The 27,007-nt window shown below is 50.8% G+C and overlaps 13 protein-coding genes across 13 annotated transcripts; 6 read left to right on the top strand and 7 right to left on the bottom strand.

The window, feature by feature from the left end:
- Positions 1-103: 103 nt before the first annotated feature.
- Positions 104-1,441, top strand: PtrM4_037810 (CypX, Cytochrome P450; the record flags this gene model as incomplete). Its single annotated transcript, XM_066104233.1, has 4 exons — positions 104-140; positions 227-295; positions 343-945; positions 1,005-1,441. The coding sequence occupies 4 exons, from the start codon at positions 104-106 to the stop codon at positions 1,439-1,441; spliced, it is 1,146 nt and encodes a 381-aa protein (XP_065966435.1).
- A 521-nt stretch (positions 1,442-1,962) lies between these two features.
- On the top strand, positions 1,963-2,401 carry PtrM4_037800 (uncharacterized protein; the record flags this gene model as incomplete). The annotated part of the gene is made up of 2 exons (XM_066104232.1): positions 1,963-2,352; positions 2,399-2,401. The coding sequence occupies 2 exons, from the start codon at positions 1,963-1,965 to the stop codon at positions 2,399-2,401; spliced, it is 393 nt and encodes a 130-aa protein (XP_065966434.1).
- A 118-nt stretch (positions 2,402-2,519) lies between these two features.
- Positions 2,520-3,494, top strand: PtrM4_037790 (DDE-3 multi-domain protein; the record flags this gene model as incomplete). Its single annotated transcript, XM_066104231.1, has 1 exon — positions 2,520-3,494. The coding sequence occupies one exon, from the start codon at positions 2,520-2,522 to the stop codon at positions 3,492-3,494; it is 975 nt and encodes a 324-aa protein (XP_065966433.1).
- Positions 3,495-3,824: 330 nt separating this feature from the next.
- PtrM4_037780 (uncharacterized protein) lies at positions 3,825-5,498 on the bottom strand (the record flags this gene model as incomplete). Its single annotated transcript, XM_066104230.1, has 1 exon — positions 3,825-5,498. One exon carries the CDS (start codon positions 5,496-5,498, stop codon positions 3,825-3,827), a length of 1,674 nt encoding a protein of 557 aa, XP_065966432.1.
- A 140-nt stretch (positions 5,499-5,638) lies between these two features.
- Positions 5,639-7,011, top strand: PtrM4_037770 (uncharacterized protein; the record flags this gene model as incomplete). The annotated part of the gene is made up of 2 exons (XM_066104229.1): positions 5,639-5,690; positions 5,720-7,011. 2 exons carry the CDS (start codon positions 5,639-5,641, stop codon positions 7,009-7,011), a joined length of 1,344 nt encoding a protein of 447 aa, XP_065966431.1.
- Positions 7,012-8,766: 1,755 nt separating this feature from the next.
- On the top strand, positions 8,767-9,214 carry PtrM4_037760 (uncharacterized protein; the record flags this gene model as incomplete). The annotated part of the gene is made up of 3 exons (XM_001942374.1): positions 8,767-8,850; positions 8,901-8,955; positions 9,009-9,214. The coding sequence occupies 3 exons, from the start codon at positions 8,767-8,769 to the stop codon at positions 9,212-9,214; spliced, it is 345 nt and encodes a 114-aa protein (XP_001942409.1).
- A 235-nt stretch (positions 9,215-9,449) lies between these two features.
- PtrM4_037750 (MdlB, ABC-type multidrug transport system, ATPase and permease component) lies at positions 9,450-13,415 on the bottom strand (the record flags this gene model as incomplete). The annotated part of the gene is made up of 3 exons (XM_001942375.1): positions 9,450-11,921; positions 11,971-13,242; positions 13,305-13,415. 3 exons carry the CDS (start codon positions 13,413-13,415, stop codon positions 9,450-9,452), a joined length of 3,855 nt encoding a protein of 1,284 aa, XP_001942410.1.
- A 1,215-nt stretch (positions 13,416-14,630) lies between these two features.
- PtrM4_037740 (uncharacterized protein) lies at positions 14,631-14,819 on the bottom strand (the record flags this gene model as incomplete). Its single annotated transcript, XM_066104228.1, has 1 exon — positions 14,631-14,819. The coding sequence occupies one exon, from the start codon at positions 14,817-14,819 to the stop codon at positions 14,631-14,633; it is 189 nt and encodes a 62-aa protein (XP_065966430.1).
- Positions 14,820-15,626: 807 nt separating this feature from the next.
- On the bottom strand, positions 15,627-18,158 carry PtrM4_037730 (Dimer-Tnp-hAT domain containing protein; the record flags this gene model as incomplete). The annotated part of the gene is made up of 1 exon (XM_066104227.1): positions 15,627-18,158. The coding sequence occupies one exon, from the start codon at positions 18,156-18,158 to the stop codon at positions 15,627-15,629; it is 2,532 nt and encodes an 843-aa protein (XP_065966429.1).
- A 221-nt stretch (positions 18,159-18,379) lies between these two features.
- Positions 18,380-19,404, bottom strand: PtrM4_037720 (uncharacterized protein; the record flags this gene model as incomplete). Its single annotated transcript, XM_001939545.2, has 2 exons — positions 18,380-18,814; positions 18,928-19,404. 2 exons carry the CDS (start codon positions 19,402-19,404, stop codon positions 18,380-18,382), a joined length of 912 nt encoding a protein of 303 aa, XP_001939580.1.
- A 690-nt stretch (positions 19,405-20,094) lies between these two features.
- PtrM4_037710 (caleosin domain containing protein) lies at positions 20,095-21,015 on the bottom strand (the record flags this gene model as incomplete). The annotated part of the gene is made up of 2 exons (XM_001939544.1): positions 20,095-20,228; positions 20,289-21,015. 2 exons carry the CDS (start codon positions 21,013-21,015, stop codon positions 20,095-20,097), a joined length of 861 nt encoding a protein of 286 aa, XP_001939579.1.
- Positions 21,016-22,822: 1,807 nt separating this feature from the next.
- Positions 22,823-25,093, bottom strand: PtrM4_037700 (Spc97; the record flags this gene model as incomplete). The annotated part of the gene is made up of 1 exon (XM_001939543.2): positions 22,823-25,093. The coding sequence occupies one exon, from the start codon at positions 25,091-25,093 to the stop codon at positions 22,823-22,825; it is 2,271 nt and encodes a 756-aa protein (XP_001939578.2).
- A 1,087-nt stretch (positions 25,094-26,180) lies between these two features.
- On the top strand, positions 26,181-26,852 carry PtrM4_037690 (uncharacterized protein; the record flags this gene model as incomplete). Its single annotated transcript, XM_001939542.1, has 1 exon — positions 26,181-26,852. One exon carries the CDS (start codon positions 26,181-26,183, stop codon positions 26,850-26,852), a length of 672 nt encoding a protein of 223 aa, XP_001939577.1.
- Positions 26,853-27,007: the final 155 nt, after the last annotated feature.

Here is a 27,007-nt window from a genome sequence, read left to right as displayed (position 1 = left end):
GTCCCTTCAGAACCTTAAGTCTATCAATATTCAATCAATCAACCAACCAAAAATTGGCTCTTCAGTCTCATCAACTCAAACAAACAAACTGTAGCCCTAAGAAATGAGCCAGTCAATCAACATCTACGCCTCAAATGTTGGTTGTTTTGTTTGTTGACTTCTCTGATAAGTACGACCTTTAACAGTAAATACACCTAATACAGCCTTACTAACGCTGCTTGTATAGACGAGATCTTGGTGCCACTTTCGAATGAGACCAACTTTGCTATCAAGCATATATTCGGCGAGAGTTCAGGTAAATTTTTCACATACCGCACTCTATCTTGGCTAATTGTATAGTAGAATGGAAGGAGTCTATTATCATGAGCGACGTCTTACGCCTAATCTCTCGCATATCCTCACGTGTCTTCCTTGGGGAAGAGTTATGCCGCAACGAAGCATGGCTCCGCGTAACAAAAGATTGGACAGTGCAGTCTTTTGAGGCAGCTAGTCTGATGACTGTATGTCCGGGTGCATTCAAGTTTTTGATGCCTCGGTTCTCAAAGAAGTGCAAAAATGTTCTGGCTATATATAACGAGGCACGTGATATCCTCGAACCAGTCCTTGAATATAGGCGCCAGCTCAAGGCCGAGGCGAAACGCAGGGGCATGTCCATCCCGATCTACAATGACGCAATCGAGTGGGCCGAAATCGAGAGTCGAGGACGCCCATACAGCCCTGTGGACTGCCAATTAAACCTGTCATTTGGTGCAATTCACACGAGCTCAGCCTTGCTCACTCAGGTATTGACGCGTCTTTCTAATGAGCCGCATCTAATCACGCCGCTACGACAAGAAATCATCGAGGTGCTTAAAGCCGAGGGCATGAACAAGAATTCGCTTTACGACCTGAAGCTCATGGACAGTGCGCTTAAAGAAACACAGCGAATAAAACCAGATCAAATGCGTAAGTTTCTGTCCCGACGTTTATTAGAAGGATGCACATTGCTGATATTTTCGTTCCAGTAAACCTGAGAAGGATGGCCACGGATAATCTTGTCACCTCTGATGGTCTTGAGATTAAGAAAGGTCAAAGAGTTGCCGTGGATTTGGGCAACATGGTCGACTTAAAGGCATATCCGGAGCCAGAGAAGTTCGACATTTACCGCTACTACAACATGCGACAAAACCCTGCCACCGCCGTCAAGTCCCAGTTAGTCGCCACTAGCGTTGACAATTTAACCTTCGGCCACGGAAACCACGCATGCCCGGGTCGTTTCTTCGCTGCGAACGAGATCAAACTCGCTCTCTGCCACCTCTTGCTAAAATATGATTGGGAATTGTCGCCGGACGCAAGCCTAGAGGCTATATACCCGGCCGCAGCTATGTCGATGCTGGATCCGAGTAACAAAATACGGTTTAGGCGTCGCAAGGCGGAGTTGGATATAGATAGTTTAGTGTAAGTACCGTCGGCGTCAGCGTACCGTGCGCAACGCGATCAAACGAGCTAACGAGGGGACACGAAACTAAAAACCATGGAGCGCATTTTATATTATTTGTATTGGAACAAGGTCCCTCTAGTAGTATGACTACTATGGATAACCGAGTGGGAGGAGGGACAAGGCGGGGTGGCTGCAACGTATTGTATTGACTATCGTGTATTGTATCTCTCTTACTCTTTCTGTTGTGGTGGGTGCCATTGCCCACCGGGCAGTACCTGCCACACCAGCACATCACGTGACTCTCAATCACCTTCTACCCTGGACTGAACCCAGATATTCTCAACAATTTGTTGAGATAAAAAGTGAACACTTTTTGCCTATGCGTTGATTGGTACACATAACATACCTCACTAGCGAGTCACTCACACGCCCGAGTCGCTCACTTTTGCCAATTATTATTAACATGATCCATGGGCGAGCGGCGCACACGGGCGAGCGGCGCACCCCACCAACTTTACTCACCTTACTGATCTTAATCTACAATGGCTCAACGCAGCGCTACTCAATTACTATCAAATGAAGCAGATATTCAGCTTGCTATCTCATCTATTAATGCGCACCAGATCCAAGGTACCCGTACTGCTGCAGTAGTCTACAACGTAGCCGAAACAACGCTCCGCCGCCGACGCGCTGGTATACCTGCCCGACGCGATTGCCCGCCCAACTCAAGGAAGCTTACCCAGAGAGAAGAGGAGGTGATTATTAGCTATATACTTCAGCTAGATCTGCGTGGATTTGCGCCTACCTACACAGCTGTACGTGATATGGCTGATAAGCTGCTGGCTGCGCGTGGTGGAGAGCAGGTTGGAGTCAACTGGCCATCTACCTTTGTTATGGGTGTTTCTCGAAATACCTTGAGCCACCTGGATCTGGTTGGCTTGGTGGCCAAGAACATCAACTCCTATAGTAATTTGTTAGTAAATCGATGCAGCCACGCTTTCTAACACCCACAACGTATTTGAAGTTCATTGTTTGCTGCGATCGCCTCTACTGACTCGCGTTTTTGGTGTTGCAATTTTCTCGAGCCCATCTCATCGCGATGCCAGGCACCGGCCACCGCTTGCAGCCCGCTGTTCTCCAGGCTATCCTCGACCGAATTGCTGCCTGCGAAAGTGATCGAGCCATCTCTAGAGCTACAGGTGCGAGCCGTAACACAGTAGCAAAGCTGAGGTTGAGCTTAGAGTTTTGGGGCGTGCCTTATCCGCCGCGCTGCGTTCGACTTGGGCGGCCATCTATACTCCGGCAAGCTCAGCGCGAAGGCCTTCAGGCATACCTCAATGGCTCACCGGGCGCATACATGGATGAGATGAGGGACTTCTTGTACGACGAGTACGACGTTAGGATAAGCCTTGCGAGCGTTTACCGAGAGCTAGAGAAGATGAGATGGTCTCGCAAGCTTGCAACAAAGCGGGCAAAGGAGCAGAGTGAGCCACTCCGCCGCCTCTATCTTGCCAGGATGGCGCAACACTATAAGGCGGAGCAGATCGTTGCGTTGGACGAGAGCGCCTGCAATGAGCGTACGGGCGACCGCAAGTATGGCTGGTCTCCAATCGGGGAGCCGGTGGAGCTATCACACAGCTTCAGGCGATCAGAACGGTGGTCGCTGCTGCCAGCCATGACGATAGATGGCTACATAAGCTATAAGATCTTTCAAGGCGCGATTACATCTGAGATCCTAGAAGACTTCTTAGAGTTTCAAGTGCTGCCGTTCTGCAATCCTCACCCAGGGCCAGCCTCAGTAATCGTGCTTGATAACGCCTCCATCCATCGATCAGAGCGTGTACGGGTGCTTTGCCAAAGTGCTGGAGTACTCCTTGAGTATCTGCCGCCATACTCACCAGATTTCAACCCCATCGAGAAGAGCTTTAAGCAGCTCAAGGGGTGGATGAAAAGGAATTCAGCGCAAGCGGAGAACTTCATTGACTTTGGGGTCTTTCTTGAGTATGCAGCGCAGCTGGTGTGCTGTAATATTAACTGCAGAAGCTGGTTCCATAGGTGTGGCTATCCCTATTAATTGTGCTTTTAAATGGATGCCACAGTACGTTTCTATAGGTAGATGATACCATACAAATGCGAACGATTACACCTTAATGCGCAACCCACAAAAGCGATTTAATAATTCTAAAAAAATAAGAGCTATTTCTATACATATAGAACTATCTTAGGAAGTTAACCTGTTATAATCGCATAACGTTGTAGTGTTGTACATAGGGCTATCCAAATAGACTATTGTTGCAGCGCATTTGAAACGCCTGAAAAACCTCAACACTAACTTATAGCGGGCACGGGCCGCTGTCACCAAAAACGCTCAGGCCACTAAGCTTCAAGCATTCTCGCCATCATCCTACACAACACTGCTAGACGGTTCAACCACCAATTTCTTGCGCGCAATCTCTTCTCTTTTCTTACAACGTTCGACTCGTCTCCAGTTACGATCTGTGAGACCCTGGTACCCAGCTTGCCATTCTTTTGCAGTGTTTTGTAGCGTGAAAAACCAGCCAGGAGGCTGCTTGAAATGCTGCGTCCACAACTTCAAGATATCACCAGATGGCTGCATCAAGAGGTTGATATCCATAGCTCCGTCAATAACAAGAGTCTTATAAAGCTCGTTAATGTCCTCTCCAACTGTAGGAAATTTTAACTTAAGGTAGTTAAAGAAATTACTAGTATGCTCGTTAATCTCCTGCTCATGATCATATCGGATAGGCGCCCACTGAGATGCACTAGATACCTCAGCTCTTGTTATCGTTGGTGCAGCTGCCTGCAAGTTAGACTCCTGTTGAGGTTGCCTGTTCATCCGCTCAAGCTGTCCAACGATGAGCAGTTTTGTTAAGCTTTTGATATCATCGTCGCCATCTCCAGCCGCCCGCAACTTGCGCGTTTTCTCATGCACCCGCAGGTCCTTTGCTCTCAAAATTGCAAGCCGTACATCATCAGATGGCTCATCGTACGTTGCCCTTCTCGCTGTAATTGCTCTTGCCCACATGGAGATAATGTTGCCGTTGACAAAGAGGTGATCTTCGAAGCGCGCTGGCTGCCTCGCTGTTGGCGCCATCCAGCAGCAATAAGGATAGTTCTCGCAATGGGTATCTGTACAGCGCCATCTATCCCGGATAGCAATAGCATGCCCGCTACCTGCTTGTTCAGCTGCTATTACACCAGCAAGCCCCTCCTCTTGAATCACCGTTGCGGTGCGTCGACGAGGACCGTCGACAACCGTTGGCAACGGCTGCTGCTCCCCTGGAATTTCAGCCAAGATGAGCTCGAAATCGACGTTTACTGGCTCGCTGACATAGTTATCAACCTCTACAACAAGGCGCTGAAAGCTATTCCACGTTGCATCAACACCTCGCCGCAATCGCTTTATCGCGCGCTCGCGTTTGGCCTGCTTAGCTGGGTAAACAACAGTGCAAACAGATGAGATCTTCGCTCTTTTTGGCCGTAATTCTGCAACAACGTCATCTACCCACTGCCATAGGTCGTCGAAATGCAGCGAGTACAGCCGTACGCCGTGCTCGCTATCGGCAGCTTCAGGAATAAAGTGTTTCTCCATATCACCACCAAGGCAAGCCCTCCACCTAACGCGCAGTACAGGATTAACCTCATCCTCTAGCGCTTGCGATGAGCGAGGCAGCCATGGAGTGCCTTCTTGACGTCGGTACGCTGGCTCTCCCTCATCCTCAACACTACCGGCAGCGCCCTTAGCAGCGATCTCATCCTCATCCTCAGGCAGCGGATCGCCATCTCCATCCTCGAAAGTATCCTCATCCTCGCCAACGATATCTTCAGCTTGCGCGGAGGCAGCTGTTTGGGTGGCTTGCAGCTCAGGCTCGGACAACGGGCTTTGACGGCGCGGCGGGGCAGTCGCTGGAGGCGACGGCAGCGCCTCACGGCGGACACGTTTAGGCGTTAAATGGGTAGGATTTTGTCTAGTTGCTGGCGCTCTACGCTTCTGGGAGGACGGGTTAACGCCTTGATCGAATGGCTGCTTCGGCTTACGCTGGCGCTTGGGCGGCATCCCAACAGCAGCTAGATTGAGCTCGCAACAAGCTCCACACAAACAAAACGCTATACACGAACGATTTAGAGTACAGGACTAGCTTCATGGGCTTCTGGAGGTGGGAAACGGCTGCTGCATTAATTTACTAACAAATTACTATGGGAGTTGATGTTCTTGGGCACCAAGCTAACCAGATCCAGGCGGCTCAAGGTATTTCGAAAACCACAATAAGCGTACAGACAGTCTTCGGACGTGTTTCAACCAAGCGTACGATAGGCAGAGAGCTCTTTGTGAGGATGCAACATTAATAAAGAGGTGGTTTAAGCTTGTAGAAGAGACAAAGGCTGAGCTAGGTATCTGCGATGAGGACGTCTACAACTTTGATGAAGCTGGCTTTATGATGGGCAAGATTACAACGCAGCTAGTTATAACAGGAGCAGAGAGGAGAGGCAGGCCGAAGAGTATTCAGCCAGGCAATCGCGAGTGGGTAACGCTGATCGCTGCTATCAGCGCTGCTGGCTGGTCAGTCCCACCGTTCCTCATCTTCGCTGGCCAGTACCACCTATCAGCCTGGTATAAGGAAGCTGAGATCCCACGCGACTGGGCGATCGCAGTCAGCGATAATGGCTGGACGAATAATGAGCTTGGAGTTGAGTGGCTAAAGCACTTCAACGCTCACACGCAGGCTCGTAGTGTAGGCGCGCGTCGCCTGCTTATTATTGATGGCCATAAGAGCCACCAATCTCTAGAGTTCCAGGAGCTCTGCAAGGAGAACAATATCCATACGCTCTGTATGCCTCCTCACTCATCTCACCTACTCCAGCCACTTGATGTTGGCTGCTTCTCGCCATTGAAGCGCGCGTACAGCCGTGAGGTGGAGAGCCTTATGCGCAACCACATCAACCACATCACCAAGCTAGAGTTTCTGCCAGCGTTCAAGGCAGCATTTGATCAAGCGTTCACGCCAGCCAATATCTGCTCAGCCTTCCGCGGCGCAGGCCTTGTTCCTCTACAACCAGAGGCTGTTCTATCAAAGGTAGATGTACAACTGCGTACACCTACTCCTCCAGCAGCTCTGCCAGAGGCTCCCTGGGTAGCTCAAACGCCGAGCAACGCGCGTGAGCTTGAGGCTCAGTCAAGCCTAATACGTGAGCGCGTGCGCCAGCACAAGAGCTCATCACCAGCTTCAATTATTATGGCGATTGACCAGCTAAAGAAGGGCGCCGAGGTGATGATGCTCTCTGCTGAGCTGATGCGCGATCGGATCTCTAGTCTTGAGAAGGCCAATAGCGCAGCCTCAGAGCGTAGGCGGCGCTCTAAAAGGCGTATACAGAAGCATGGAGTACTCACAAAGGGAGCTGGAGAGGATATACTGGCTCAAAATGAGGCTGACCAGCAGATTGCTCATGAAGAGCGTCAAGGAGGAGCGCGATCAGGCCTCAGCCAGCGGGCTCAAAGGCGCTGCACTAGGTGCAAGGAGACTGGGCACAACTCGCGCACATGCAAGACTGATACTATTAATATAGAGTAATCTACTGTATCAATATCTAGCAATAATATTATCGCGTTGTTGAGATGCATCGCTTTAAAGTTGCAAAAGTTGGTGGGGTGCGCCGCTCGCCCGTGTGCGCCGCTCGCCCATGGATCATGTTATAGTGAAGAACAATTATGGCGAGATATTATTCTCCGTATCTTTCGAAACTCAACTCTATCACTACGTTCAACTCCTGATTTATTATGCTTCCATCGGAACTTCTCTTCTATTGTAAAAAGCGGAGCTACGCATTGTGGTCACTCTGAATAGGTATAGCTACCAATGCAGTCACTCTGGTCATACTCCGCGCAGCTAACGGAAAAGAAAAGGAAAAAGGGCAGTGCATATACGATAATTACCTGCATATACATGATCGGCCGGTTTGTTTAGGGTATTCTAGGCGAGTCCCGGGCCGGACGGATGGACCAGGCTCCTTACCGTGCTTAGCATAGATCTTGATAGATACCAGCGGTTAACGGGAGCACAACAGACCGAATATGTAGTTGCGGTCCTTGATACTCCGTGGCGTGCTATCCATGTTCGGAGTTTCGGAAGAAGGCTACTAGAATTCATGAGGAATACCAGGCAGTGTCTCGTTGACGATATACATATCTTCTAAGATTATATTTGGTGGGCATCCACTCGCTGAGAACATATCACTCTTCTACGCTCTATTAGAGGCTTAAGAGGGCTGTCTTTTAGTGTAGCCCTTTTTATTCTACCTGTGTAGCTGCTTGTGTAGTAGGCATCGCCTTTACCCTCTATAGCGCTTCTTAAGCGTGCTACTGCTTTGTTGCCAACTCTTCTGAATCTACTACCTGGGCGAGACTTGAGGTCCCGAATAAGATTCTGGCTATCGCAAGTGCCTCTTTGGTACCACTGAGAAATACATCGCTGGCAGGACTAAGGTCGTGGTACCGGAGGGTGCGCCTCCAGCCTGTTCGTCATCATGATAGGTGTCAAAGCATCGAACCTTATATCCCAATTCAACATCGCAAAAATATTTGTCACGGTTTGGGGTCTCTCCTGCTCTGCTCCTGCAGTCGCAACTTACCTTTGTAATGGAACGATGCCTATCTGGGACTAGTGCTGTTTACGGTCACCCACCTACATATACAGTTTGTAGACTCAGACAATACAACCTCAGTTCAATCCTTCAATTCTTCCAGCACCCACTATCCCCACAATATTACTATCAGGACAAAACACGACAAGATATCATGTTTTTGTAGTATTTCTGCACACCACGGGTAGGTAGTCTAGAATTCGCATCGACTGTTAGCGTCATGCACTACCAAGCGGGTAACTTGCCATTTTTCTTCCTGTACTAGTCACAACCGCTTTCGCAACCAATTTGAACCCCTGAATTTTGTCTTACGCTTTTTCTGGCACTGTCAGCATGTAGCGTTAGCCAAGTAACACCCTAACAATTAATCCACCACTAGCACCAGTATAGCTACGAACCTCTCGGTGCCAAGAATTACCACCGAGACTCAGATGAGGTGAAGTAAGACCTAGTCACGTCCTGGACTAAGGCAAGGACCGTGTGCCGTATCTCCTTTCTAGGCGGGCAACGGCGGAAGAGATCCGGATAATAGTCAGCCGACCGTCTCTCATTAGTATTGTAACTTGTTTTTCCTATAAATTCGCTTCGCACTATCCACTTGATAGACTTGCATCTTCCCCACAGGACATCAACCAAGACATTGCCACCAAATACTTCCAAGTTTCCAACACCTACCCTAAACCAATATGCGGTTCTCTCTACTCGTACCAGCTGTTGTACTAGCGCTAGGTGATGGCGCCCTAGCCATTTACGGCTGCATCTGTAGAGATGTGTGTTTCTGCGGCCCGGAATGAAAGGATAAGAGACTAATACATAGCAGCAAGCATACGGTCCCGATGCAAGATGGACTCAGTCGAATTGCGATAGGCTACGGGGTAAGTCAACAGGCAAGTATTTACATAAGAATGGTTGCTAAAGTATAGTATAGGCACCTGGGATTCAGACATTACTGGCCGCAACCAGTTTTTCTACGGCATGGCTCCGTACCAGTGCAAGTTCGACAGGGCAGATATCGACCCTGCTACTTGGGATACATACTGCCGGGCCGGTAACCAGGGCCGAGGGAATGTCCAAAACTCGGGCGGCTTTGTTGGCACGTGGTCCGGTTTGTGCAATACAGCCGCGAATCGATGATAGTGATCATGGTGCCGCGTAATGCTTTCGTCAACAAAGCTGTCGATAGTTGGCCCTAAAACAAGTCACCACGCCTCCTGCTCTCTGATTCTGTTTCTGGCGAGACTAGGAGTATAATGTCACACTTATCAACGGTCATTATATAGCACTGTTTGAAGAAAATTTCCAACTAGTGGCGATCAAGCGCAATCTATTAATCATTCGTGCCATCAACATGTCTACGTGTGATGCTCGTCTATGCCAAACTCTGCGCCTCACACATCTTCTTATATAAACTGTTTTCTCCACCCGACAACAACTCGGCATGTGTGCCTTGCTCCACAATCCTACCATTATAGAATACGCAGATCTGATCTGCATCTTTGATCGTCGATAACCGATGTGCAACAGCAATCGTAATGCGATCTCCTTCTTTTGCAGCTTCCGACAAGGCATTCTGCACAATCTTCTCACTCTCGGTATCGAGTGCGCTCGTTGCCTCGTCGAGGAGGAGAATGCGCGGGTTGCGCACGAGTGCACGTGCAATGGCGATGCGTTGGCGTTGGCCGCCAGAGAGCTGGGTTCCGTTCGGTCCCGCGGCTGTGTTGATGCCTTCGGGCAGGGAAGATACAAAATCCCAGGCGTTGGCTGCGCGTAGTGCTTTTTCGATTACTTCGTCGGACATGTCGCTTGTTTGGAGCATTGTATTGGTGTTGGGGTTGTCTACGCCGAGCGCAATGTTGTCGCGAATGGTGCCTTGGAAGAGCGTCGGCTCTTGTTGTACAAGACCTACTTGACTTCTGTACTTGCGAGGGTTCAGAGAGGCCAGATTGTCTTGGCCAATGAGGATGCGACCGCCCGTGGGATCGTAGAAGCGTTCGAGCAGGGATATGATTGTGGACTTGCCGCAACCAGAAGCGCCTACCAGGGCAATGAATTGGCCTTTGGCAGCTTCAAGGTCGATACCCTTGAGCACAGGAGCGTTTGGGCGTAGAGGATAGGCGAAGCGTGCGCCGCTTAGTTGTACAGAACTTCCAGGCTTGGGCGCGTTATCCATGTTGTCTGGTGTTTCGCGAACCGTGGGTTGCAGCTGACGAAGCCAGAAGATTGCGTTGGCCCCATTCTTGCCCTTGGTTATACTGGTTGAGAACTGGAAAATCTGTGACGTCGACTGTGCGCAAAAGAAGACAGACATATACGCGATGAAGAACTCGACCATGGTAATCTCCCCGAAAGAGACAAGGCGAGTGCCGTACCAAAATCCCAGAGCCATGAACCAGTACTCGGACGCTTGCGTCAAAGCAAACCACACCATGACGTTGAGAAGTGGCTTTAGCGAGTGGTTGATTGCATAGTCCAGCTCGTACGTGTATCGCGATAGGATAGAACTTTCGATGCCCAACGAAGACACGGTACGAATGGCCGTCGTGGACTCGGATGCAATGGCAGAGCTGGTTGCAAGTCTCTTGGCGATGATGCGGTCGAGCCTGCCGTCCAAGATCATTTTGAGCCAACCGCATCCGACAAGAGCAGGAAGACCGGCGAGAACGATAACTAAACCCAGCTTCCAGGCGTAAACCATACCCAGGACAGAGCAAGTTGCGACGCTCAAGCCAGCGATGAGGATGAACCCGATGTTGAAGCCCATCAGCTCAAACACCGCCTGGGGGTAAGCGTCGATACGACTCGCCAAAGCTCCAATGTTGTTTTCCGGTCGATCGAAATACTCGAGATCCTGGCGGAGGATGTCGTTGAAGATCTGCTTTCGCAGATTATGAGCCAGAGTTTGCGCGAGCGTATTGGTCCCCCAGCCCATGACGTAGTAAGCAAAAAGACAGGCACCAGCGAGTGCGACGAACATGGCGGCAAAGAAGTCGCCCTTGTCCAGCATCTCATCCTTGGGCAATGTAAAGACATCAATCATGTGCGCCATGAGAACCGCTTGACCAGGAAACAAGCCAGCAGAGACCACACAGCCAGAGACCAGTGCCAGATATGCCCACTTCAAGTCCGGATTCTCTATGACTAGCCGCCAGACAACAGTAAACAACCCAAGCTGTTTGTAGTTGTCATCACTGTATTTGCCTTGTTCGGGCTGCGTGTCAGCGTCTGCTTGGTCCGCAGTCGCGTACCGAGCGAGGGATTTGCTAGGCTGGAGACCGTCGCCCTCCTTTTCGTCCAGGCTCGACTTTCCTGCAATGCTGCCTTCAGGCGTTGGCTCGTCCGCAACGGTGAGTTGTTGGATGGCTACGAGACGCGAATAAGCGCCATTTGCGGCGATGAGGCTGTCATGAGTTCCTTGCTCCAGAATCTTGCCCTTTGACATGACGACGATGTTGTCTGCTCTACGGATAGTAGCGAGCTTATGCGCGATTACTATAGTGGTCCGGCCGGCAGCAGCCCGGTCAAGAGCCTGCTGGACGATGCCCTCTGCGTAGGGATCGAGAGCACTAGTCGCTTCGTCTAGTAGGAGGACCTTGGGATCAGAAACCAGACTCCGCGCAATAGCAATTCGCTGTTTCTGTCCACCGGAAAGGAGGCCGCCACGTTGGCCAATGTCTGTGTCGTAGCCATCAGGGAGCTGCGAGATGAAGTCGTGGGCATACGCAATTTTTGCTGCCTCCACCACGTGAGTCATCTGCTCTTCCTTGGTGGCCGCTTGCAGAGAAGTACCGTTGAGGCCATGTGCGATGTTATCAAAAACTGTTCCACGGAAAAGAACTGGTTCCTAGAATGGCGAGGTTAGTTGGGATACCAGGGGAAAGTACAAGACTAACCTGTTGTACTAGGCGTATGTTCCTCCGAAGCCAGGCAATGTTCAAAGATTCAATGGGTCGCCCATCAAGTCTGATAGATCCTGACGTGGGGTTGTACCATCGCTCCAAGAGACCGACTATGGTGCTTTTGCCAGAGCCACTATGACCCACTAGGGCAGTGACCTTGCCCGCAGGTGCGTGAATCGAGAAGTTGTCCAAAACGGTAACATTGGGACGAGTGGGATACGAGAACGTGACTCCGTCCAGGTCGACATCTCCGATGAGAGATTCTGGCTGTTCACCAGACAGATCGAAAGGATCGATAGTCGTCTTCCGGTCAATCAGGATAAAGAGCTGGGCAGCAGCAGAGGCAGCGCGAGTGAACTCGATAGAGTGGGGCGCGAGTTGAGTGATGCTGAGTGCGGCGATAACAACCGACAGAAGGACGGTGAAGACGTCTCCAGTGGAGGCAATCTCACCATTAGCCAACATGTGGATACCCCTCCAGAAAGCCAGCGCATTACCAAGATAAATGATCGTGTACTCGGCCGAGAACAGGATGCCAAATAGTAGAGAGATCTTGTCACCCCACCAATGTGCCTTGACGAGGAAGGCGTCGAACTTGTCCACCAGACGCGTCCTCATCTCAAACGCATGGACTGTGCGGACGCTGGAAAGAACACCCTCAGCAAAAGAGTTGGCCAAAGCATAGTATTCAAGAATCTTGGCCTCATATCCAGCTTCGATAAACGCACAGCCAATCATAACACCAACAGTCAACGGCGCAATACCGCAAATGATGAGAGTAAGCTTCCAGTTGGTGTAAAATGCTATGATGAAGGAGCTGATGAAAGCTGCTAGGCCCTGTACCGTAAGGCCCAGCTTTTCGGAGATGCCACCCTGCACAAGACGGCCACTGGAGTAGGCTTGAGTCGCGATGGATCCGCTAGTGCCAAGGTCGTAGTAAGCTACCTCTTGCCGCAGGGCCGACTTGAGGTAGTCATGGCGAATGTTTCGGACTATCCGGTAGGCGCTGAATGTAAGGAGGGAGTTGTAGATGTACGCCATCACTAACCTTCCAACGCCAAGGAGGAAGAAGTAAAGTGCCAGGGTCGAGCCCTTATTCCTAAAGTCGGCTGCAGCGGCCTTGTCGGACCCAAAATCCGTGAATACTGTGACGAATTGACCAAAGATGATGTTCTGAGAGGCGATGCCGACTCCTGACGCCATGGCGGCAACCCCAGCGATGCTGATCATGGCGACTTCAAGTCTGCCAGCATAAGTAAACACTCTCTGATAATAGGTTAGCATCTAAGTGGTCGCATTGAAAAGTCCAGCATAACAGTCTCACATACCCAGTAGGCTTTCCATGCGCTCATGGTAGGCTGATCGTCCAATGCTGATACCGAGCCCTCGTCCAGCTGTACCACGGCATCCCGTTTCTCTCCGCTTCCTGAAGCGCCCATGTCGAAGGATGATCGTCGAACCAGTCGTCTCTCGTGAGCAAGCTTGTACGAAGTACCCAGAGTCTCACACCAGGGTGATGATGCGATACAAGTGGGAGTCTGTGTATGTCGAGATCCGGCCTGAAACAACTCTGGGGAGGGATTGTGAGACCCATTCTAAAATATATAGAAATTAGAATCCCGTATGATTGGAGCTCGGATCTTGCTACGAGAACGCGGTTTGCCGTGTGCGTTCACTGAACAGGACTTGGGATGCTTGGAGGCACACGATATGTGGGTCCGGGGCTTGGTAAGACCGCGGAGACCGAAAAACCTGTGGGGCATCGCTACCTCTGCAGACCGCTGTCACCGGAATCACAACTGCAGGGTTCTCGGATCGCTCTATCCTAAGAATAATACTCGAAACACTTCTAACGTCGCACCTTCTATGGGGTCGGGGTTGCACCATGACCGTAAATATCATGAGTAAGCAGCCCGCAGTCGCTGAAGCTGTTGGGATTATAAACGAAAATATCCAATAAACATGCGAAACGCGATGGGTAGCAGAAGGATAAACCTGGAGATGGGGGGAGGTGGGACTAGACGGAAGAAACACCATGAGGCGGCTTGCTGCAAGGCTCAATACCTTCGCTCGGACGGATAGCCAACACACCCCGAGAGCTTCTTGTGGTGGCATCGGATAACACGTCAAGGCGGACTTGGTTACCAGCTTCATCGTCTTCCTTACGGTCCGGCAATATGGGCAACAGCTCTTCCACACTTACCCTATACCCATCCACCGAATGCCTTAATACCTCGGCTAGAACGGCTGCATCCACACTTCTCTGGATGTTACCCCCATGTTCTTGCGAGACATGGTAGATTGATAATACATCTTTTGTTAGTCGTGTTTGGTCATATAGCGGTGCCACCGTGTCTTGTTGGGGGGATCTGCTAATCTTCACAGTACGAGATGTACGGATTTGTCGTGTGTATTCTGAGAAGGTGTAAAGAGGTATCATACCCGATATGGCAAGCTCTGTAGATAACCGTCGTGGCCTGTGCTCATTCGATCATACAGCATGGTAGCTCAATGGCGGGCGGACATGCCGCTACCCCACGATACGTATGGCGGGGCCAATAACGCTGTATTTGCCAGGGCGTGCGATTTGTTAGCGGTACGGGCTAATAACATCCATAGTAGTTGCCAAGTCATGTAAAAAGAGGCTGATTTGACTACTCTATATCCGCGAGTCGTGCTAGTATAGGTCCCAAGAAACCACCCCAGAATCCATTTGCGCTCTCATCTACACCGTACTCAATCACATTCTGCCACACCTTGAGCTGCTGAAAGACGCCTGAGATGCTACTACTTGAGGCACTACCAAATTCTTGGACATGGACAGCGTCCTGCTCTGTGTCCATGAATGCAATGTGAAATCCCAAAACATGACCATGGAATGTAAAGTATGGCTCCACGAGACAAGTAGTATCCGGTAAACCCACACGCCGGGCAAGTAGCGCTTTCTGTCGTAAACTGGCCGCCATCCAGATGCTGAGCTGGTATTTCGCTTCGAAGATATTGCCATCATGCGCTTTGACTTGGATGCCCGAGAATAGGGCTGTTGTTCTTGTATATGCATCAGTCGAATGACTCACGACTTCATTTCCGTGCTCTAGGAGGCGAGCGTATATGTCGCTATAAGGTGATACGTGGTCAGAATAAGAGAGGCCGTAGTCGATTTTCCTGTCCAGAATGCGCTTTTTCTTTGGAGGAATCAATGGTATGAGACAGGAACTGGGTATCAACGCTCTGAGTCTGTACACTCTGCAGGCAAAGTTTGCCTTTGGCGTACAAACGGAGCGCCAACCGAATTGTTGGCACAGATGTCAATGAGCAAGCTGAGCGAGCTCAGCCAATTGGCTTGCTCAGCACAGTCCGCAACAATCAATTAAGTGGGTCCTAGAAGGTTCAGATTGGATTGATTGATTACCGCTTTAAGCCTAGTAGTTACCTATAGGAGTTTAAGCCCTACCTAGATAGGTAAGTGGGTCTAGGAGAGTGACCGGATTGAATTGATTGTTGCGGAGTCTATTGCTCAGCCAATTGAGCGGAGGCCAGCAGCTCGCTCGGCTCGCTCGGATTGGCTGAAACAGGGCTGTCAGCTCGCTCGGCTTGATGGGCTCAGTCCCGATTAGGAAAGTTATATAGAAACCTTGGTGTTGAGTTTCTCAGCTAATATCCCACTTATGTACACCGTATTTCGCGTCCATCTCCTCATCGCTGATAGCCTCCTTTACAGGCACCTCACCACTGCCAAATCCAGCTCTTATCCATCGTCGATCGCACTGTATTGCTGCTAGAAGTTGCGGAGAAATGCTGCGCCGACGGGGCTCGAGGAGGTCACCCAGCTCGCTGAATAAGCGCTCACACTCACAGCTTGAGCCTGGGATTGATAGCATGTCGATAGCAAATTTGCTAAGGCTGGGGTAGCGATCGCGGAGTCCTACCCAGTATTTTATAGGGTCGACGCCCTCGCTAGCGATCGGTTCGCTGCGTTTCCAAGCCTCATATTCATCCTCCTCGTTCTCCGTAAGCCCTGCAGGCTCAATAAAGCTGTTGATAGCGTCGTCTATATCATTGTGCCTGACTTTGGGGCGTAAGCGCGGCTTCGGTAAGCTTTTGTACTCCGCCCACAAATGTTGAAACTTGCGGTTGCTGCTCTCTAGCCAATCAGGCTTATCCGCCCACGCTGCGTCAAGGTAGCTTTTGTAGCGAGGATGAAGGATTGTAGCAGCATAGTAAGCTGGCGAGAGGTCGAGCTTGTTGTAGTACTCGCGGGCTTTAACTAGGGCAGCGCGGAGGTTGATAGCAAGGTGGTCTTCGGGTGACTCTGTATGCTCATCGTGAATGACGTCTTCATAGCTTTGCAAGCGGTCCTCATAGACTCCAAGTAAGTATTCAAATACTGGAATAACCTCAGCGATTGCTCCAAAAGCACCGCTTTTGCCGCGGCCTTCAAGCCGTTTTGTAGCTTGTTTCAGTGGCCTGAGCACATCAATATACTCAGCAATCACCTGCCAGTCATGGGCATTGATCCCATCGGACCTCATCCAATCCGGCGCTGCAGGCAGCTTGTTGTTACGACTTCGGGCGTACGCGTCTTCAGTTTCAATCTTCTGAATATGGTAGTTGGCGTACCCATTAACCGCTAATTGCAACTCAACAGCGCGCTCAAAACACGAAACGTAAGAGTTCCAGCGAGTAACAACTGGCTTGACGGGCTCCTTGATTTTGTGCTGTTCTGTTGGCGCGTTGACAGGCTGGTCCCTAATAGCGAGCTTCTGATACTTCTCAAAAAGAGCGTACTGTTGTGGTGTTTTGATGTAGTTGATAACCGCGAGAAGCACTCCCAATGGTCCATCGCCTCGCCAAGTAGCCATGTTCTCAGCTTCGTTCACGCGCTCAGTCTCCTCGTTGTCGTAGGACTCTTTCTCCTCACCCCAGAGTAGCATCTGGCCAATGAGATTAAGCGTATGAGGACCGCAGCGAAGGCGACGCTCGGTAGCGCTGAAGCCCATCTGCAAGGCGAGAGTGTTGATCGTGGTGTTGTTGTTATGTGCGTTGTCGAGGACGAAGTAACCGAGCTTGCCCACAGTGATTTCGAACTGCTTGAATATTGCCATCACGACCTCAGCCATGGCCTCGCCGGTGTGGGCACCTGTCAGTTGTGGGAGCGCAATAGGCAAGTCCCTGAGCTCGCCAGAGCTATCAACGTAGTGGGCGACGATACCTAAGTAACCGCGCTTGCCACCTTTTGTCGTCCATCCGTCAAAGCTTATATGGACTTTGCTCATTGATTCTGAAAGGCTTGCGACAACCTTTGGTAACAGGTAGTTGTACAGGCGTATAACGTATCGTGAGACGCTGTTATGAGATGCCCACAGGGCTCGTTCTGCCTCTACGCTAGCTAATTGTATCATATTGCGAAAAGACGATGATTCGAATTGTGAGAGTGGGAGGTTGTTTTCGACGAGCCAGGTGACGGCCGCAAGCCTAAACTCTTGTATATTGAAGTTGGTAAGCTCGTTGGCAACAGCCTGAGAGCAGCCCTTCTGAAGGGCGCGTTCGAGGAGAGTTTCTTTCCGAGGAGCGACGGTAGTGCGCTTACTTGGAGGCTTCAAGCCATGACCTTTCTTGTCTTCTCCGAGATGACGTGCTGGCGCTGATGGAGACTGCGAGACGTCATGTATGCCACGGCCAACAGTAGTGAACTTGTGCTTATAGCAATAGTGGCAGATCCACGTGACTTTTGCGACGTTGCTGCGCAAGGCGATGCGATAGCCATGGCTGTATACCCAGCTTGCTCGGTTCGAAAGTGATGTGGGCGGCTTGCAGTGCTTTGGGTAGCGACTCCAATTAAAGCCGTCGTATTTGTCCTCTACCCATACGAAACCCTCGTCGACAGCCTCGCTAGCTGCTCCTGAAGCTGCAACAGTGGCATGCTCGCTGCCCTCAGGTGGTGGGATGATTGTCTCTTCGGCGCGCGACTCTCGGAGGGTCGCTTCAAAATTTGGTGCTTGTGGCGCGGCGACGAGAGCTTGACGCGGCGACAGCGGTGGAGGAGGTGGAGATGGTGAGAATGGCCGAGTATCGACTAGCACAGGTTGGCTGGCAGTCCCGCGATGACGCGCTGCGACTCTAGGGCGCTTCGAAGTTGTCGCGATTTCTAGAGCATTAACGCGTGTTCTTTTTGCTGGCATTATAGCAACGGCGAGGTAGATAATAGCTGCAAATAGAGACGCGTTGATGGAGTATAGGTGAGTGTGGTGGGTGATAAGTAGTAAGTGAAGTGTCGCAGAAGGAGAATATTGTTGCCAGGCCGTTAGCCGGAAATTTAGTAGCTTATTTGCTAGAAATATAGCAAAAAAGAGTGTATTTTAGGTTATAACTAGGTTTCGAACTTACGCACTACACCTAAAAATCATCGTGAGATTGCCCCTCCACCAAGTCCTTCAGCCCCAAGTTTCCAACCGCCCCATCCAACCAAGCTAAGCAAGCTGACTGAGCGAGCGCCTATCCCTAAGCTCGCTCGGCTTGCAAGCGCGCACTGCGCGCTCAGCTCATTCGGCTTGGTCAAAACGTCCAAGCCGAGCGAGCTGAGCGAGCCGGCTCGCTCGTTGACAAGTATGATTGTTGGCCTGACCACCTCGTCGCACCAAGCGTTTTCGTCACGGCCTCGCATGCAGCAGTGTACCGCTCTTTGATGAATCCCTTTCACTTTCCTTAGGATGTATTCTAGCTCAGCACGCGCGGCTAGAGTAAGGTTCGGGTCCAAGAGGTCGCTTGTCGCTGTGGTGCTAAATGCGCCAGGCAGGTACATCTGCAAACCGATGTCCGCATCGTTCTTGATGAGGTTCTAAGATAGGTTAGCCAAGTGCAGTGAGTAATAAAGGACGAGAATGTGGTATTGCGAACCTCAAGTCAGCCGGGTATCCATCCTTGATACACTCCGCTCAAGAGACGTGTCACTATAGCAGTGGCGCGTGGACGTTGCGGCCCTGTGCCAAAGATTTCGGTGTAGATTCGAGGCGATGCAACGGTGAGTTTCGTGGTCAACGCAAGCGCGGGACTGCCGCTGCGGGCGGACATGGAGGCACTTTTACGCGATGGGCTATTGCTTCGTGCAGTCGTCGCCGAGTCGTGACTGCTGGGCGGATTGAATGTATTTGAGCCGCCTAGGACGAGTGGGCGGGTATGCAGTCCTGCAGGATCAGATGCGCTCTGCTCTGAAGGCTCGTCACTTGTTCGACGCTGTCGCTTGCTTGGGCTTGCATCACGATGTGTAGACATGGCTGCGGCTGTCTCAATCGAACTAGAGCGCTGGCGCTTTGGTGAGCTCAGTGCGTCTTCTGCTTGAGCTGTAAGAGGTAAAGCTTCAAGCCAGAGGGATATTCGTGCCGTGTCATTGTCGGAACAGTACAGAAGAGTGGGAGAAGAGGTAGCCATGGGGTGAGAGAGCAGAAGAAGTAGCCATGAGGTGAGAGAGCAGAAGAAGTAGCCATGAGGTGAGAGAGGCAGGAAGGTTTCTTATCGATAGCATAACTACTTCAAAGGACTGGTACGCTTCTATTCATATTAGTTTAATACGACCGTACGTGACATCCTATTTGAAACAAAGCTGTACATGTGTACGCGACGAGGAAAGACTGTGTTGATACGGCTAAGGTATCGGAATCACCTTCGTTGCAACGAGTTGAAATGATTGTGATTGTTCTTGTTGTTCTATGGAGGTGGAGGGAGGTCGGCAGTAAGGCAGCAGCTAGAGCTCGGACCACACGGCTTAGTCAGCCGTGTAATCCAAGCTCGTGCATGCAGCAACCAGCTGCCTTATCTACCGCAGGTTCGATTCCCAACAGACTGCCCTTACAAAAACTAGTTTTTCTGACTACCTAGCAAAACTTTCTTGATTCTGAAGAGGATATCAAGATTGAAAGTCTCTCTGTTGTTTAAGTTGATTAGAGGCAATGACGGTCCTGTTGATAAAGTCAAAAAATTAAAACTGGAAGTGTCGAGGTTTTAGTTCGGGATACGTGAATTTGGTTACCATGATTATCAGAAACTCTGTCATGCCTACTTTGATATTACCAATATTAGCACCACTCCCACCAACTACCTCCATCCCATATCGTACCCCACCTACATCTTCCTCCCCTGCGCCCTCGCCCTCGCTTCCGCAATCTTCCAAAAAATAGACCCATCATAAACTCCCCTAATCTCCTCCTTGTACATCTTACCATCCTCGGGCCAAAGCAAAATATACAACGCAATCCCTACATTCACAAGTCAGCCAAACCCCCATCCGCACGCCACCCCACCCAAAAAAAACTTACACTCCAACCCCCCAGCAAACCACCCAAACCAATCATTCGCACAACACTGCCCCTTCCAAACCGCATACAACTCGCTCCCCGTCAAATACGGCCTCCCACCGGCATACTTGTTAAACACTTTATCTAGGCGACGCAGATCCAGCTCGGCGTCAAGGTCGTACACGCCCGTCGTGCTGCCGTGTCTGCTAGCGGCGATGTTGTCGAGGTTGATGGCGAAGAAGGGGTGGGGCATGTATGTTGGTTGTGTGGCGTAGGAGGAGCAGAGCGACATTGTTATGGCGGCCCAGATGCAGAGGAGGGGGTGGAAGCCTAGGGCGTGGAAGCCGGTGTAGATGTCCCAGGGGTAGATTATCGAGGGGTGGGTGCGGGACCAGAAGGTGCAGTGGTTGTGGAGGGCTGTGCGGTGGGTTGGTGGGGGTTGTTTGGATGAGATGCCGTGCGAGAGGGCGTGTTTTTGGACTTCATGGCTGCCTAGTCCTTGTGATGTTCCGCTGCAGATGTCTCCCACGCCTGCGATCCAATTGATGGTACGGAGGGATGTGTGGTCGTTGGTTTCCTCAATCAGAGTATTGTTGGTATCCGCCGTAGACAGCTCTCTTGCCATGCCATCACCGCCGCCGTCGAACCCACCAGCCACCTCAGCAGCCTCGACCCGCCTGCCCGCAACCCCATTGCCCGTAAAATTGAACGTCGCCTCTGCCGAGAGGAGGCTTACACGAACAGCCATCGTTGCTGCTGCGGTGGTGTTTAACGTGCAAAGACGATATCACTCACAGCTTGTTTGTTGTAACCGTACTAACAAACACTCGCTTAGCCGGCTTCGTATTATTTTGTTTGTTTGTTTGTTTTGTTCGTATCTCACTCTCACATGATTGTTCGCGGACTGCATCCGTGCCTCCACCTGCCACCAATTACCGTGATCTGACGTATGGGCTTGGCGCTGGCATGTTGGGATACGACAGACCCCATTCTATCACTTACCGTATCTACGGGTCGACCCTGCCTTCGTTTCGAGGATGCAGGCGCGTCACGTCTCGTTTGCGGTTGTTGCTCCGCCATCCTGCTGCATGGTACCTTCTCTTTTCATCATCATCACCAACGACGTGCGCAGCTCCTGCATGGTGAGCTGCCAGGGCTTGGGGGCTGGAGTGGCGATGACGTATATTGGCAAGAATTGGGGTATTTCACAATGCGATGGCTGTGTTTTTATGCTGTCGCTGTCGGCCCCCGGGTAATGGCATCGGGATGCGAGATTCCAACATTCGGCTTTCTCTTAAGAGACATGGTTGCTGAAGGTCGGTAGTGCGGTCGGCATGTGGATCTTGGAGTTTCGACTAGCAAGGCGGTGAACCCCGCACTGCGACACTCAGAGCCCCACCACCAGTCGCTCTGCACCCCAGCATCCCGTCTAATTTTTGATTGTGATTATGAATATTATTATCTCATTTTCTTCCATCAAATCACCTTGGTTGCGTAGTGTAGTGGTTATCACTCCAGATTTTGACTCGACATCATCATTCTGGTAACCCCGGTTCGAGCCCGGGCGCGACCTATCTTTTTGCACTTTTTTTGCATTATAGACCCACCCCTACACGATTCATCCCTCCCCTCCCCCTCCAGGTATCATCACACAACATTTTTGCACATCAAAACAACAAAGGGATACAATTAACATTACTAGGTCTTCCGACAAAAAAAAACTGCAAACTGTCCATGCCAACAGTTACCAGACACACCTGACACAGCCATCTATCCATCCATCCTTGCACAGCGGCAGCTTCCCAAGCAGATATCTCTCATTTATCGCAATACTGCCAGCTCGCATGCTACCCCGTTTGAAATGTGTGCCTTGTCCTTTGCATTGTGGTAGTAGCGGCGTGGGGTCGTGTACGTTGTGTTGGGTATTGGAGGAATGTGTTTCTTGTAGCCGCGTGTAGGCTGGGTCTAGACGGAGGTAGAGGATGAGGTTGAGTAGAGACATGTTTGGCTGGGGGTGTTAGTTATGGGTGGGGGACTGATGATGGGGGGAGGGGGTACTTTGGTATTTGTGGGTAAGAAGGAATGGGGGGGTTGGTTGATGATGGGTTGGGAATGTGGTTGGTTGGTTGGTTGATTGGGTGGGTGGGTGTGTAGTATGATGAATGCAATCTATTGGTCGAAAGGATGACTGCTATGGGGAGGAACGTGAGGCCACATCATATCGCGCCTGCCTCCGCTTCTCGTCTTGTAAACACCACGATGTTGACAAGAAGATCAAAATTCATAATTGTTGAGAATATCTAGGTTCAGTCCAGGGTAGAAGGTGCTTGAGAGGCACATGATGTGCTGGTGTGGCAGGCACTGCCCGGTGGGCAATAGCATCCACCACAACAGCCTGAGTGGGCAACACTTAATACGATAGTCAATACAATACGTTGCAGTCACCCCGCCTTGTCCCTCCTCCCACTCGGTTATCCATAGTAGTCATACTACTAGAGGGACCTTGTTCTGATAATAATCTTAATTCACCGCATACCGTCCCACTCCCGCTAACTTCACAGCAAATCCTCCGTCTCCTCCTCTTCGTCCTCACCACTCCAATCCAACTTCATCAACAACCGATCAATCCCCCCCACCCTCAACGGCTCATACGCGCCCTCCTCCATACTCGCCGCATTCGCCGTACCAGGCGCAGAAGCACCAATCCTCTCACTATCAATTTCTCTTAGCCGCTCCACCAGCGCCTTGAGATCGCTATCCAACCTCCTCCTCGCACGATCCATTTCCACGGCAACCTGCCCTTCTTCCTTCTTGTAGTTTTGCACATAGTCCTCCACGCCCTCGTCTTCTTCGAGATCGAGGCTTTGTTGGATCTTGGTGAGGCGCGTGATGTAGGCTACGAGTTCGTCGACGTGCGTGCAGAGTGTGCGGAGGGCCTTTGTGTAGGCTTGGTCTGTGAGGAGGAGGGAGTATGCGATGGAGGAGAGGAAGCGGCGGTGTGCTGATGCTAGGGCTTCGGGGTCGTGTTGTTGGTGTGCGCCCCCGTCTGTTGCGGATTTGCGGAAGCCGGAGGATGTAGCAGGGCGTGAGGAGGCTTCTGTGGAGGAATTGCTCTGGGGTCCTGTTACCCAGGTGATGAAGTGGGTGAAGGTTTGTTGGACAACGGTTCCGTGGAAGTAGGCTTCGCTTTCCGCCAAGAAGAAGATGGCGGCTGCACATGTCGCCCAGATTCGTCGCATATCTTGAGCTCGCTTTGCAGCTCGTTGGCGACGTCTCTTGAGGATTGCTTTGCCGTGTGCAGAGTTGCTGAATTGGTAGCCTGGGGGACATGGGTAGTCTCTTCGTATCGAGCTGTACCTCCATAGCTCCGCCAAGTGTAGATGGGCTCTTCGAACTGCAAGCAGGCAAGAATTGATCGTTGAGTAGACATCAAGGTCTGTCTTGGTTACGAACAAATCGAGTGGTGAATGGATGTCCATGGTGAGAGATGTTGGCACTGACAGCAGTAGCTCATCGAATGCTGCATTGGGGAGCTGTGGAAGCGCAGATTCTGTGTCCTTTGCACGGCCTGGGGTTCCGGGCCGTTGAGTTGACGAGGTGTTCACACTGAGATGAAGTAGCTGCGTTGCCACGTCCAGGATATCATCTGTGGATTCATCTTCGCTGGATAAGGTTGAAAGAATGGACAAGGAGCGCGCGAGGATCTGACTGATCTCTGCTTCCTTTAGCAACACGCCCTTTACAGATTGGCTAGATTTTGCTGCCAGTTGGCCTCGGTGTCGAGATGACATCTTGTCATCCGCCTCTGCGATCAAGGTGAGAGCAAACTCGCCCCGACCAATGAGGAAAAATTGATATAGAACGTTCAATGTCTCTATAATCTTTTCGCGAGGAAGCAGGTGCTGTAAAAGGTTTCTTGACAAAGACAAGCGAATGTTTGCGACAGCCTCGGATAGTTGCGAGGCTACAACTGGCACGCTCACTCCCGCGAGATGTTGAACGTGCTTGGGTAGCAAATCAAGTTCTGACGCTGAATTTGCTGCGTTTGATGCTTTTACAGCCGACGGTAACGAGCGGATCTGGTTAAGGGACTTGCCAACGAAGAGGATAGAAAGAGCCGTCTGCCTCGTTACAAACTTGGGTAGCAATTTGTTCTGCAGCATGAAAATCTGCTCATCTGCATCTCCATCATCTTGCTGGATGAAGAAATCTGAACGACCAAACGAAGGAAGGCGGCCATACAACAGCCATGTGGATAGCTGCCGTAGCCACGAAGTTTCCGCGACCTTGCTCAGGCCATGTGCTGCCTCTGCAATATCAGGAAACCCTGTCTGAGCCTCGGTTCTCAGCTTGTCTATGATTGCAGCTCCAGAAGCAGCTTTTGATGTGATGTTTTCGCTCTTAGAAGTAGCATCCGAAGGTAGCATGTAGTTGCTGATGGTCCAGAGCCATGTCATCAGCCTGACCCATTCGGAAAACTCGCTGACCACGCCTGCGAGCGGCACAATGTTGTATGCGCCGACAGTAGTAGAGTCCTGTTTGAGAATACGGCTCTCAACTTCAAGGATCTTGCGCTGAAACTGCTCAAGATGGTGTGAGGTGATTGACGTAGCAACTGCCCTGCAGATGATGGAAGGATGAGAAGCGGCAATCTTAGCAACATGATCGCGCGTATCCCGATGCAGTTGCGATAAATGTCCTATTGAGGACAAAAGTTCCTTTTCAGACGGATGCAGCAGTGACTGGGTGGTCGACGTCACGTGGTCGGGGGCATCGAAGAGCGCGGACGGGTGCCCGGAGAGCGAGAGGAGGATTTCGTGGAGCATGGTCGCGGCAACGGCAAATCAGTCGCTTGGCGCGATCGTCTCTTGCGTGTCGTTAGTCGCTCGGAACAAACAATGAGTACGCTCAAGAGTTCAAATCGACACATGGGACGCGTCGCGGGGCGCGCATGCGCCGTTCATGCAGATGGATTGGGTTTGGTGTTGTGGAGGTCAACAAATCCCCGCACTAACGTTAGCGCCGGGTACTCGATAGCGACGCACAGGGAAGAACAGCTAATTCTCTTCTGCACCAGCTAACGGGTCGTATATTGAATCACCATCAACAGCTTCACTTCTTTTATCTAGAAACGAGCTAAAGATCACCAGGGCTGCTTTTCCCAGTGCTAGCACGCGTCCCCAGCCACAAGCAACTAGCTTAGGATACTCTTGGGTTACCTTACTACCTTCTAGACGGCGACTGTTGTCCCCGAAGTAGCACTTTGTACTCGAAAGAGCTTCTCGATCATCAGATGTTGCGCCCAAATTTCAACTGCGCCGACGCTAACCTGTTCAAGCAGCAATGAGGTCGATTTACCATCAACTCTTGTTCACACATGTCCGCCTATGCTCACGTGGATGCCGTCACACAGAAGCATTTACAGAAGCAATGCCGAACAAGACAGCCCCACTTCTCACTTGATGCCTTTTCCGTCCATTTCAATATTCACAAAGCGGGTCATCTACAAGACGACGTCGTCTTACCCTCGATCCTATCGTACACAACTGCTCTTGGACAACTGTCATAGTTAGCTGGACTCCGAGCACCCATGACAGCATCTGCAACACGTAGACATGCATCCAGCTCAAAATTGCCCCACGGAGGCAGTACAGCCCCCACGATCGAGAGTCCTAAGCAAACAATTATCATCAGATCTTCGGTCTTGCCTCCTCTTCGGTGCCATGATGCGGTGTGCGCATGATATTGGGTCGATATTTTACTATGAAACCTTGCGGGTGAAACAAGACACTATACCACCGTACTCTGCAGGTACACGTCTCTTTTCGTATCACCTTTTCCTCGTTCTTGTCGTCGATAAATCATCCATCCGGCCCGCTCCATCTCATTTTCACAACCCAAACGCATCACAAGATGAATTCCCTAGATCTTCTACTCGAATTTGCAGTCCAACAGAGCAATGCATCAGAAATCGCTGGTTCTGATGTCAAGAACGAAGACAAGAGCCATATATCAAATCCAGATTGCTACACGGAAGCATGGGGGTTCAAAGCCACAGCCGCTCAACCAGGGATATACAATCCCACCTACCCCAGCAACAATGCCTCGTCTACCCGCACAATCCAGCATTCTACAAGCATGCCGCCAACGCATCCCCAGCAGCAACACGCCACAGTACCCACCATGCAGACCACAAGCTCACAGTCCGGATCTCAGAGCACATACGAAACCCCCCTGCACACACCACGCTACCACAACGCCGACATCTCACAACTCTCCTATCAAAACTCGCCTCAACAACATTTTACATCAGATTACAACAATAACGTCTACGACCCCATGCTCGAACAGCAATACCACTGCCCGTCTCAGGACCCCCCGTGGACCGGATACTACAGCAATGACATGACCATGTCGCCTGCAGACATGATGCCCTGGGGTCTTTATAAAACGTCTTCTTGTACGCCGGAGGATGCGAGACAGCATGAGATACTTGACATGTTCCGCGGGCAAGAATTGGGTATTGGTCAAGGACATCATTTGGAAGGGATGTGTGGGTGTGGACAGATACATGCTGGTACGTGAGAAATTGTGGTTTATACACGGAGGGCATAGGATGAGATACGAAAGATGGGTTTATAGTGTTAGGTTCTTGGACTTGTGTTTTTGTTTCCTTCATGCTATGTTCATAGACCGATGAGTTATTCAAACTATTCTTTCAAAAAAAAAGCCTCCCAATG

The sequence above is a fragment of the Pyrenophora tritici-repentis genome, chromosome 1 (genome assembly GCF_003171515.1).
Source record: "Pyrenophora tritici-repentis strain M4 chromosome 1, whole genome shotgun sequence".
NCBI lineage: Eukaryota > Fungi > Ascomycota > Dothideomycetes > Pleosporales > Pleosporaceae > Pyrenophora > Pyrenophora tritici-repentis.
The sequence above is the reverse complement of the archived record's forward strand: the minus strand, read 5'-3'. Positions and strand labels throughout refer to the sequence as shown.